Source organism: Silurus meridionalis, chromosome 15 (assembly GCF_014805685.1).
Source record: "Silurus meridionalis isolate SWU-2019-XX chromosome 15, ASM1480568v1, whole genome shotgun sequence".
Classification (NCBI taxonomy): Eukaryota; Metazoa; Chordata; class Actinopteri; order Siluriformes; family Siluridae; genus Silurus; species Silurus meridionalis.
In genome coordinates, this window is record NC_060898.1 from 20,534,977 (window position 1) to 20,548,347 (window position 13,371).

The 13,371-nt window shown below is 37.8% G+C and overlaps 1 protein-coding gene across 1 annotated transcript in view; it reads right to left on the bottom strand.

The window, feature by feature from the left end:
• Positions 1 to 13,342, bottom strand: part of LOC124397971 (collagen alpha-1(XXIII) chain) — a 67,620-nt gene extending 54,278 nt beyond the window's left edge. The window contains exons 1-2 of the mRNA XM_046867898.1: positions 12,865 to 13,342; positions 10,580 to 10,649 (exon numbers count right to left, since the gene is read on the bottom strand). Of these exons, the coding sequence (XP_046723854.1) occupies positions 10,580 to 10,649; positions 12,865 to 13,152 (358 nt within the window). The 5' untranslated portion in view covers positions 13,153 to 13,342. The remainder of the gene's footprint in view (positions 1 to 10,579; positions 10,650 to 12,864) is intronic.
• Between the last annotated feature and the right edge of the window lie 29 nt (positions 13,343 to 13,371).

Sequence of the window (13,371 nt, forward strand, 5' to 3'; positions counted from 1 at the left end):
ATGAAGATATGGTTTACATGGGTTTGAGTTAAAGATCTCCTGCTATTGAACTCTGAACTCAACCCTATTGAACACCTTTGGGATGAATTGGAACACTAAATCAGTACCTGACTTTACTAACTGAATGAATCTCCCACAAATCTCCACAAGCCCACTCAAACATCTAGTAGGAACATCTTCCCAAAGGAGTGGGGTTTATTATAACAGCAAATGGAGGCTAAATGTGAAATGGGAACTTCAAAAAGTATCATTCTTAGCGTTCTTACTCATGTATACTCGATATGTTTTTCTGCTCATGTGATAAACTAATGCTGTGTGGTTTGCTCATTAAAGAGTGAATCAGAATTCATGTAAATACACAATATTAACCAAAATATCACCTGCTGCCTAGCCTGTTTATAGCCTGTTTAGCTGGGGTTGGGAATCAGTGCTAGTCAAACTTGGATTTAGCAAACAAAACAGTCTGACTGGTAAATTTCACAGAGCAACGCTAGCAAATAGGCAAAAATACTTTTGTTTGCTATCTCGTTTGTTTGATCTCTTTTGTTTGGATATCTCTGAGGTAAAGGAGACACATCATTTTATACAAGACTTTGCTAACTCATGAATATTGGAATGGGAGTGAAATGTGAGATGGGAATGGGAGATTATACGAGAATTAAAGTTCTAGTTCTGAATCATTGTGCTGCAAAACACATTGATAAACCAAAATTAATCAAGAAACAGCACAGCAAAACCAAAAGCATAAAACAGAAAATTCATAGTTAAATAAAGACAACAAATTCAGAATACGCTACAGCACTTGATGAAATAAAAAAACCCAAACATCTAGTTGAAGTCAAAACAGAAAGATTAGGTCTGAAAGTCAGACGCTGGGTGTTGATTGGATCCAGCATGTGTCAGCCTGAGAGAAGGCAGAAGACTGAAAGCAATCATGAACAAGCATGTAATGTTCAATAAAGATGTAGCCGTTCTGATTTTAGTTCAACTTGTGTTTTTGGTTTTGTTGTTTGGTTGTGTGTTTGGTTTTGATTTTAAAGTTGTGCTTTTGAAGCTGCTTTCATGTGTTTGGTTTTGTTGTCATGGTACATAATTTATTGTTGTTGTGCTTTTAAATCTGCTGTTTTGTCTTTGTTTAGTTTTTTTTTTCTGCTATTTTCTGAATTTATGCCATGAAATTCGCTTTCTATCACATTCTTGGTGTTTAAGTTGGTTTCATTTTTGGTGTTTTATTTCTGCTTTGTTTTGCTGTCATGTTTGTTGTGTTGGTTTTGATGTTGTGTTAATGCTCTCTTACATTTTTTATTTTTTTTTTTAAATTTAGAACATTGTTATGTTTCTGTATTCACAGTAACTTTTCCAACCACAAATTCTACTGTATATTGTATATTGTGTATGGTTTATTTTAATGGCTTAGCTGTTTGAAATTGTTGAGTTTTTATCTTAGCTGTCACATTTCCAAATTGCGGTCATGTATTTGCTTTTTTGTTGTGTTTCTGTTTTTGGTTTTGTTGTGTTTTTGAATTTGCTGTGGTTTCTCTTTTTTTTTTTTTTTGTGGATTTTCTGTTGTGTTTTTGGTTTTATTTATTTATCCAAAATCTGCTCTCAAATTGTTATTTTGCTAAGCCATTATGTCCTAGTCTACTTCGCATCGACAGTGTCCAAGCCGACAACGCGATCATGGACCAAAATAAAACCTGACAACACTACTGGCTAGACTGAAGCCTTGGAGATGCCCCTTTCATGTCCTTATTTTGTTGATTTCCATCTCACTCTTTAAGTACTTCCTCCAGGCAATAAAATCTGTTACGCTGTCTCTACTGATAAAGTGTACCCAAGCCTAAACCCACAGTGTCATTGGAAAAGAACGTTCTGATTAACCCAGCCTTTGTGTTCCCTGGTCAGATAAAAGCCATGTGTGAGAAAGTGAAAGAGGAAGCAGGGCAATAGTGAGCACTAATCGATTTATTGTAATCTGTTCGCTGGTGTGACAATAGAGTGAATTAAACCAACAAAGTGATACAATGACCGGCCCCTGAACCTCTGAAATCCTTGAGGCGGGACTCAAGTGCTCACAATCCCTCCCCCGGCACACGCAAGCACACAAATTGCTTTCGCGCACAGACAATATGAGCGCTGGAGGGACATCCTGAGCGGAAGTTTGTTCTTCTCCATGGGGTCTAAGTGTCATCAAGACAGCCCCTGGCATGTGTCTACACCGTGACTCGGGTCTGAGATAATCAGCAAATTGAATACACACCCATCCCTCTCAATATAGCAGAGGAACATTGGATTAGCATGAAGGAATTGTCAAAGAGAGGCAAAAGTTCAGAGAACAGACTGAGCATGGGGATTGTTTTTTTTTTTTTCTTTTCGTTATCCAAGCCCAGAGAGATGACTCTTCAAAGCCAGGAAGTGTCCTGTAAATAAATCTTTATGATAAGTTTACGATTCTTCCATTTTATCTTCAGTGTAATTTTATCATTGTGTATAATCAGCCCCAATACAAATGAAAATGAACATGAAGCACAGAAACAAAGAACAGAACGAAAATCAGGTGTCATTCATAAAAATAAAAAAAAACGAAGCTACGTTTTTATCACCGTTCTCGTACGTGTTCATGTAAAATTCCACAAGGTCGGCATTGTAATGCACAACAGGATGTCAGAAATAAACAAAATCACAAAAACATGCCCCATGAATCACATATAGTCACACTGTTGATTTGGAAAGAGGGGCATAAAAAGGAGAGGGCATCTTATCAGCAGACATCAGTAGTGCCTACAATAGTACATATAATTAAGAGATTACCATCATCCAAATTCAACAACTGCACGCAGGCTGTAAAATCGTCTTCACACAGAACTAAATTCCCTTCCAGCGGACCTGCAGACTTCCCTTGTCCTCTTGTTTGTCTTGTTGTAGAGACATAACGTCAATTATTTCTTTCAAGAATACAATATGTATATGATGTGAAACGGATTAGAGATGAGAGAAAATTATTTCGCCACTTGAAATTTATAATCAATGACACAAACACTTGATGATTGTGACGATTATTAATATAAACCAGGGTTTTGCAACAGGGAAACTTAGAAATATCTTTTAAATCTTACTGTTTCTATGAATATATTGCATTTGTTAGGCAACTATACTTGTATAATTATATATTATTAACATAAGAACCCAATACTAAATTTAATGTTTTGTATTAGTTGGTTGTAATTTAACTGCTGTAATAAAAATCACAGACCCTCTGGCTATGCTTTATAGACATGTCTTTTTGATTTAAATAAATAAAATAAAGCATATTGCAGGTATAATACTAGAAATGTGAAACCTGCGCACACCAGGGTGCGTTTGTTTTCCCTCAAAAAGACTGAAAAAAGCATCCCTTTTGAAATGGACAAACTTTTTGGGCTCGCCTCTGGTCTTTATCAAATCTCTGAACTTAACTCTGATGCAGACCATGTCAGACTGGTAAATGCACCTTAAGATTTTCTACAAGCTTTTTCACAAGGCATTGTCTCTGCTATTTCTCAGAGGGTGAACATGATATTTAAATACCAGCATTTTCCAGACTGAAAAAATCTGGAACCAACAAACAGTTTTGATCACATCAAGAATACAGTTTATTCACTGGGATCTCAAAGGAATCTTAGGATCCTATACTGTATCATACTCAGAGCAGAAGCCCTCACAATTTTAACCTATGTATATATGTATGTGTGTATGTATATACAGTATGTGTGTATATATATATATATATATATATATATATATATATATATATATATATATATATATATATATATATATACACCTTTGCTTTTCATGATACACATGAAAAAGTGTAAATGAAGTTTTCGACTACATAACCTGATCCGGAAACCAATCGTATTCAGTATATTTCTACTTTTGTACAATGCACCACTGATTTGAGAAATATAAAATTCGACCAAGCATATACTGCATTACAATTCTGCATGCAGAACTCTGCCCTTTCAGTTTGTGTCGAAAACAAATATACTCAATCACATGCATTGCGTCAGTTCAGGAAACAAACTCCACAGGTCCATTGCCCTCCTGCAGATCATGCAGGTCTAGAAAGTGCCGTCTGGTGGGAAACTGAAATAGTGAAGAGACATGGCATGCTGCCACACAGATGGAGGAAGCAAGAAAATAAATTACTGACTAGAGGCATCTGGGAGATTTGCAATTAAGATTAGCCAAGGGCCTGACAACGGTATAAGGATCAGACTATTTCTACTCATACATGCACGCAAACCATCGGCGTGGTTCTGACAGAGAAGCACGCCGATGGTTTGCGTGCATGTATGAGTAGAAATAGTACAAGCTGGAGATTTCATCAGAAATCCACAACAGGATTAATTAGTTGTTGCACAGCGATAATGCTGACTCGTCTCCACAAACTGATCTTCAGACTTTCAAATAAAATTAGGCCGAGCTTTCCCAACTGAGTCAGCTATCATGAGCAGACAGCATAGACATGCTATTAAAGAGTCTGCTCTGTTCATCTGACCGCAAGCGCTTAATGAGCATTTAAACACTTGTTTATCAAATTAAGATACAGACAGTCCTGCCAAACCCTCCCGGCGTGTAACTAGTGTGAAAATAGCAAATGGTTAAGACAACTATGAGTAAGTACCGGCGTTGCAGATAGCCATGAAAAGTACAGGAAAAAGTCATTAAAATTTAAAGTGCCAGATATCCTTCAGTTAAAGAGGTGTTTAACCCACATACAAAACATTACAACAATAATCATTCACTGATTGCTCTTACTTAATCTATACTTCAGGTAATTATGTAGAGAAAATGGATTTGTTAAGCTGACAACACGGTCGGTTTATTGAGATCACATTGCCTTTCAAATTTAAAAAGAATTTGAAGATTACAGAACATTTTCTGAAAACTATGTTATACACAGTTATGGCCATGTCCCCACTAAAAAATTTGGTTGAAAACACGTTTTTTTTTTTTGGCCTTCCGTCCACACTGAGACAGCATTTTTAGTCAACAAAAAATGCAGCTTATTGAAAATGCTCTCCAAAGTGAATACATTTCTAAACTCTGTTTTCATGTTGCAGTGTGGACTGTGAAAACGAAAACTTTCGAAAACGATGATGCATTTTTAGTCAGGTGACGATGCCTTTCCTCGACATTGCTGCGACATTTTCAAGAGACGGAGAGTAAATAAACAGCAGGCGGAAATGACGCGGGTCTAAACATTTTGACGGTTTGCTCATGCTCAGTACATGGACGTTTTCAGACGTTTCAGTGTGGATAAGCAATTTTTGGGAAACGTTTAAAAACGATAGTGTGGATGCGGATCGTTTTTCGAAGGAAAAACCGTTTTTCGAATTTATCCTGATTAGTGTAGACATAGCCGTTGATTAGCCTGTTCCCAACGTGATCTCAGATTCTTGGTTCTTGGCGCTTTTTCTATTGTAGCCCATCTTCATTAAGGTTGGACATGTGCATGCTTTTCTGCCCACAACGACTGTAAAAATGATTACCGAAATGGTTGGTTTCTTGGTACTTAGAACCTTTATAGCGATACTCCACTGACCTCTCTCATCAACAAGATGTTTTCGCCCATCAACCACTGGATGCTTTATTGTTTTTCATAACATAAACTCACAGAATGTGTGGAAAAATTCCATGAGATCAACAGTCTCTGAAATACTCAAGCCAGTCTGTATGGCAAAAACCACCATGCCATGGTCGAAATTACTGAGATCTCGTTTCCCCCTATTTTTATGTTTGATGTTACAATCATTTGAAGCTCGAACTGTTTCTGCATTCTCTTGCGCATAGTTTTGTTGATAAATAATTGGCTGATTGGAGAGTTGGTGTAGGTGTGGCCCAAGAAGGTATTAAATAAAGCATTATACAATTTTTTTTTAAGTAATAACTAATATGCTATAATTATTCCCATATACATACTCTTATGTCTTTCAATATAAATACCTTACCGTTCCTTCAAATCAATTAAGAACTGTTGCAGTGGAATAAAGGAGAAAGTAAAGGTGAGAGCATGCATGCAAACTACTGACAGATGCTTTCAATAAACCAGTGGTACAGTGGCCATAATGTTATGATTTGCTGTTTTATCTCGACCTTGATGGAGGTGATATGTTTTGCCGAACTGCTACAAGAAAGCAACTGCAGGGCCAATGTCAATTGAACATAATTGGAGAGGTTTAGGCTGCATTTATGCATAGGAGGGGGGTTAGTCTGAAAATAGCTAGCTGTTGAGATCCTTGCCATCACTCAATTATCACATAAAATGTTTTTGGCAATGGAAACTCGTCTAACACCAGAATAACAAAAACACCCTCAAATTCCCAAAATTTGCAGCAGATATCAGATTGAAATCCAAGATTCTTGTAGCGGTGGCATACCGTACACCGCGAAGTGTTAAATCATTCCACAGACTACTGACACATTTAATACAATAACAATTCAAAACAAGCCATTTAGTCCACTATATAAGGTCTCAAGTCTTCCTTCCACGAAAACCATACAAAGGGAACGAGAGACCTTTTCAGACCCAGACAGCTTAAAGGAGGAAGTATTAAAGATTACAAGTCTTCTCAATGGGTAGGCCAATAAACCGAGGCAGATTACATTCTTTGGAGGTACATTTATCCCAGCAGATCACCACAGCTCCAAAAGCAGCCCTTACAACTAGACCAGTATGCGTCTAAATCCAGCTAGCTGTTATCCTGTGGCCTACGTTCAGCTTGCGCTCTCATTTCCTCTCACAGGATCACCCAAATATTCTTTGTGTCACGTCCAAAACTAAGTATTAAACCCGTTTGCTGGGTCATAAAAAAACAAAGAAGAAAATGCATGTTTTCAGGTTGTAGAGTGAAAACACTTCTCCATAATCACTAAAGTATGCTTTTGTACTTTCCACCACTTTCCGTCAATGTGGTATCTATTAATATGGGGCCAGTATGAAAAAAAGAAAGAAAGAACGTGCAAAGACATGATTCTCAGGCGAGCTCTGCATTGACTAATTATATTTCACTAAACATTAAACATGAGGAAGAATATTTTAATGAAAAAAACTATAATGAGGACTATCACTATCGATGCACATCTTTAGAAATCCCAATTTAAGAGACTTCACTTATTACTTTGCAGCTATTGTGTGCTAAAGTCTCAAAATAGAGAACATATGTGATATCTGTGGCATGGCCTTTGGTACCAGATGGCTGGATTTAGTATTTCAGAAGCTGCTGATCTGTATACAGAATGGTGCAAATAACAAAAAACATTCAGCAAGCTGCTGAAGGGCACACTGGGTTAAGCTGACAAGAAGTATACAGTAATGCAAATAATCACTATTTACAACCAGGGTAAGCAGAAGGTTATCTCAGAGCATATATGACCATCAGTCAAGAGCAGGAATCTGAGTTTACTCAGGGTACAGGTTCACTCAAACTGGACTGGTAAATAACTGGAAAAAAAAATATATATACACTGATTGACATTATCCTGCCTTTAAATTGCTTTAATTTTGGAAATTTTACATTCTTCTTTCCTAATTTTTGCAGTATTTTTCTTTAAAAAACCTATATATTGTGATGGATATTGTGTATTATAATTCTAAAAGGATCTAATGACTTACATACCAATGTCACTGTTTCTCAGCCACAGAGCAATAAATAAGCTGCACAGTGGCCATTATGGTTTGTGGTTTCGATACTCTGTTAAAGTTCATTATCTTGCTCTTCTGAACATGGCCCGACAGTATGACGGAAGGGTATATTCAAGAAGCGGAAAACAAATCGGAACCCATTTTCAGGAACAAAGCTGGAGATTTGAAAGAGAACACTGCATTTTCAGTCAGGATCCTGAGGAAGCCAATGATTAAGTGGTGGGCTTGCTTCAATGCATTGGTCATTAGTTCATTTTATAAGGGCTACTACTTATTCAAGTGCTTTCATAGTTCTTTTGAATGGAAGGCTACTAAAGCGATGGACTTCCATTCATGTTTGTTGGCAATTCAAGAATATTGCCCTGAGTTACCCTCATCACGAGTCCGTCAACACAGCCCTGAGTCACCACTTTTTTGATAGCAGAGAGGCGGAAATGCTCCACAAAGACACTCAGAAAAATCCCAGAGACGTTCACATTCTGACTCCAATTAACCTAGTCAAGAGCTGCAAAGAGACAGACACCCGCTTCCGTCCCAAGTGTTTCCTATGAAGCCCATTTCTATTTGTTTTCCATACAATAGATATCAGCAGTGCCTTGAGAGGAAAAATATTTTGAGGCAATAAAAACTAAGGAAGCACTAAAAATGCCCCAGGTGGACTTGCAGTGCGGCTGTAAACTGTAAGCATCCCTTTCACAACATAACTGCCACCAAATGAGGTTTGTTAAGCAGTAAGTAAAAAGTCTTCACTGAGGGTTGTAGGTGGCTCTTTTGTTTCGTCTTGTAAAAATAATGTTTAGCAAAGAGTCTCATAATTAACAGTTAATAAAACTATTGTTTTAATTTAAAATAATTCAATCTGAAATAGTGCAATCCATCTCCTAAATGGAAAGATGTCAAGAAATGTTGTGCATTTGACTCCAAAGACGATGGCAGATCATCTAACAGGTAAGAATGCAGTTGTCAAGGATATGCAGGGAGCATTTTCATTTTATAAACCATTCAGCCCATTTGGAAGCATAAACCATTTTATCGAGTGGGGTTACATTTCCAGAATTGCGAGCGTTAATGCCTAAAAATACACGAGAGAGGAATATATTGGAAACTCACTACGGTCTTCAAAGCATTTTCATGCTTCAACTTTAATCCAGTCAAACTGGTAGATAACAATGAGGGCGATTTAGTTGATAGTGAGCGAAAATTGCCAACAAATGGCATTACAAGAACGCTAGGCTTCAAAAATGTGCAAAATATATCGTTCAGTCCTGCCCTGGGCCCTGTTTCCCAAAAGCACGATTGGGTAATTTCATGCCTGACATTATGATTTCGATTTTGTTGGATTATAAAGATCAGTTGCGGTTCTTGAATGGGCACCAAGAACACCAGTGGTGTTTTTCATAAAACTGGCAGCTGCATGCACTGTATAGTACAGTATATATCCTGTTATCTGTATAGTTTGCTTCAAGGAAATAAGAAAATGCCATTAAATCTAAGTGAAATTTGCTAGCATTTGATTTATTTAACAGTAGCAGAGTGGCTTTCGCTAGTAAGTTACCTGTTTTAACAACAGTTGTTGTTTAGAGATCACAATGTGACTGTCTCACATTTTCCATCAAATTGAAACTTGGAGGCTCTAAAATCCTTATCACTGTAAGAAAATATTTTTCTGCCAAGTCCAAAAAAATGTAAAAAATGCTCTGGAGTTTGTACAGATTGCATAATTAGAAAGCTCTGTCTAACATTATGAAGTGATCTCATGTCTATAGCACTTTGAAGAAACTCACCTGTCCTTGGTTAGTTATGGTCCGTACTCAAATACCCCTCTGGCAGTGTGCACATGCAAACCGTGTGCTGACCGTATTTTAAAGATTTGCTATGTTTCCTTAAGATACACTTTTATAAAGGTAAAAAAAATCAAGGGTGGCACGGAAGTAGCAAAGACCCCAGTTTGATCCCTGCTGTCTGGGTGGACTTTCAAAGTGTTTCGATTTGGAATTGTTTCCATGTGGATTTCCTCCGGGGTTCTCTGGTCTTCTCAACAAATTAAGGGTGTGTCCCTGCCGTGAGCCCCTCAGGCTTTACTGTGACCCTGACAAGAAAAAGGCACTCACCAAAGATGATTGAATGAATGACTAACAGCCATGATCATCTCACGATGCGCTTACAACATGTTACAAAACATATAACCTGGTTTATGGCCCTTCAGGCCTTCATGAAAATGCCAATTTTGACACTTCTGTTGTGGTCATAACCCTTTCAAACCTGCTACTGTCTCTAGGGAGACATATTCCCAGAAAATTAAATTTAAAAAAATCACACAACCCAACACAGGGTTAAACACTCTGTCCCTCTCAAACACTTCTGTTGATATCCAGATACTGTGTATGGCTGAGGTTACACAACATACCATGTCTGTCAGTCAATCTAAGGAAAGAAAGAACCACATTTTCGGCTTTATGACTTCCACATGTCGGCTGCCTTTAAACTACTAGACGTCCATGAGATGTATTCGGTTTGCGGTTGCAGAAATGTTGTCACTCAGCTGTGCAAATCAGGAAGAGAGCCACTAAGAAGCTGGATGCACACGTTTGGGAACGACCAAGGACACATCTGCGTCATCTTAACGGAAGCAGAAGTCACGGCTCTAAGGCACAGCATTGGTTGATGACAAAAACTCTAAAGTTCTGGAAAATGGCGTAATACTGAATTACTAATTAATTGGAGACAGTTTCTAACCTGAGATTATTACATGCTTCATTACACACAATTCTCTTTAAATGTCTGTATTCATTATAAACTCTTCTAGCCAGAGACAGGGCACTCTGTCCTGTAGACACATGAAGATCCTGTATGTTTCAGGAGGAGATGAACTTGTAAGAGGGACTTACCTGGGGGGCAAGAGCAGTCTTGGCCTACTTCTCTTGGTGTACGGAGTCTAGGCGCTTCCTCCATGAGTCTCTGCAGCAATGATTGCACATTCATTAGATTTCAAAAAGCAGTTTTTTGTGTGTCAATGTCTACATTATAAGGCCAAACATGTATGGACACCTGATGATCACACCCAGACAGACAGACGGATAGACATCTATCTATCTATCTATCTATCTATCTATCTATCTATCTATCTATCTATCTATCTATCTATCTATCTATCTATCTATCTATCTATCTATCTATCCTCTGCTGCTGTAATGTGTGATTTTCCCTCAGCGATGAATAAAGTGATCCATCCATCCATCCATCCATCCATTATCAATCTTAATAGACAGCCAGTGATTCAGATATTCAGCAGTAAGGAGTTTAAATCTCCATCTCGGGTCTGGGTGGTGTTGGTGAACTCTGCGAGGTGGAAAACACGCCATGTTGCTTCATCAGTTCTCCTTCACCGAAGTATAGGATATTACAGTCAATTTCCCTTCACTGGAACTAAGGGGCTCAACCCTAATCCACATGACAATGCAGCTGTGCACAATGCAAGCTCCAATAACACAAGGTTTCCCAAGGTTAGAATCAGAGAACTGGAGTGTCCTGGAGAACTGACATTGTCCTGCATAGAGCTCTGACTTTAACTCTACTGAACGCCTCTGGGATGAACAGGATTTTCTCAGTCATCCTCACCTGATATCATCTCCTAAACTCACTAATGCTAGCTGAATAAGCAGCAATACCTACAGTCACACTCTATAATCTAGTGGAAAGCCTTTCAGAAGACTGGAGCTTACAAAAAAGGGGACTAATGTGCTTCTCAACATGCAAATATTAATGTTATGGTCTTGTGTTTGTTTTTTGTTTTTTTATTTCATTAGTTAAATCTATAATATACAGGTATACAGGTGCTGATTAGAGCTCACCCGAGGCAATGAACACCCATTGCCCATTTAACTACACTATATTAGCTTGTTAAAAGTTTACAGATTGTTTCTTTTTTGCATCCTTTAAATATGCTAATCACTAGCGTCAAATTGGATGATGGACTTGCATTGACTGAAAATCAAAGCACCATTTCTTCACCCGATACATTTATCCCAGCAACACACAACACTAATACATCGCAAGTGTTGCTGCCATGTTGACGGTTAATATAATATCTGGTCTCTGGTGTTCTCATGGTGATTCTGATGCCCTAAGGCCATGGTTTGGTATGGTGGCCAGGCCTCAAAACAGGGTCTGTGAAGCAGAACCAGATGGTTTGAGATTTTTTTTTTAATTGTTTTAATTTACTGGAAATCACAAACACCATTATAAAGCTGCTATTTTAATATTGCTGATAGTCATTGGCATGGTTTTGATCCCAACCTGAATAACCCCAATAAGTCACCCTATACAAAACATTCAACTTTGTTTGAATGTGTTCTCTTGGTGGAAAATTTAAAAAAAAAAAGCTACATCTCTTATTAATAACTTTTAATACACCGCTATGCTATTAGCACAGATTTAGGCAATGAATGATTCATATTTATATATCGGTATTATTTAATAAAATAAATCTTTAACATATCACTTTACAACTGAGATACAATTACTTGTACACCTGATATACCTGATTCTGGCCATGTATACTAACATTAAAGGTGGGGTCCATTCCAGAGGCTATATCTGTACACTACTAAAATACCAGTAGGATGCGTGAATCTATTTCAGTTATACAATACGAAATAAAAAGACTTAAAGCAACATTGATACAGGTGGGCAATAAATTGATAGATTAATTTACAGTAACGTGTATACTTTACATTTAAGAATTCTAATTATTTCAAATTCTGTGTTGATCTGTTTTATTAAGGGCAATAAAACATATTTGATAGCGAGTGATCATAGATGTTGAAGGGACCTGTCACTGGAACAAGCTTGTTTGTATAAGATTTAAAAGAGGAAATGGACCTAATTTATTTATTTCTTTCTTTCTTTCTTTCTTTCTTTATTTTTTAAGGTGGGATTGATTAAATATTTAATTGGTAATGTAAATATGCAAAGCCTGTTTTATTTGCCCTAAATGTCTACATTGTACTTTTGCCACCTGAAGATACAATATGATAGTGTTTAGCATGTCTATATATATATATATATATATATATATATCTCAGAGGGTACATTTTACTCTTTATCTAGGGTTAGTGCAGTCTCCATGCTTACGTTCTCCATCACCGTGAAAATCTGAACTTTTCTAGCTCACCTTCTGCACGAGTTTTTCTATCGCATCCCACAGAGAGATGTTCGCCTGCACTGATGGAGGTGCAGAGCTCAAGACCGAAAGACGCTCTCTTTCCAGAAACTGCATCCTGTGCTCCAGGTGAGAAGTCCTCAAGGTGATGACTACACAAAAGATCACTGAGAATACGGACAAAACCAAACCACACGCAGTCTGGAAACAGTGTACGGAACATTTGGAAGCGCTGCTGCTGCTGCTGGGGGATGACATGTTGGACATCTTGGACATCTTCTCCAGAGTCTTTGCGCGCATCCTGTGAGGATTGGTGACAGATCAGAAGTCTTTGAAAAAAAGTCTCCTAAAAAAACTGATATTTAAAGGAAACTCGGGTTACACGCTCGGAAAATAACGTCAATTTGATTTCAACCAGCCGACAGGAGACGTGAATCGGAGAGAAACCTGGCGCTGTGTCCGCCTGCGTGCTCTGTGCTGCTCTGCTGCAGTGCGCTGCTGAAACTTCTGCGCTCCAGA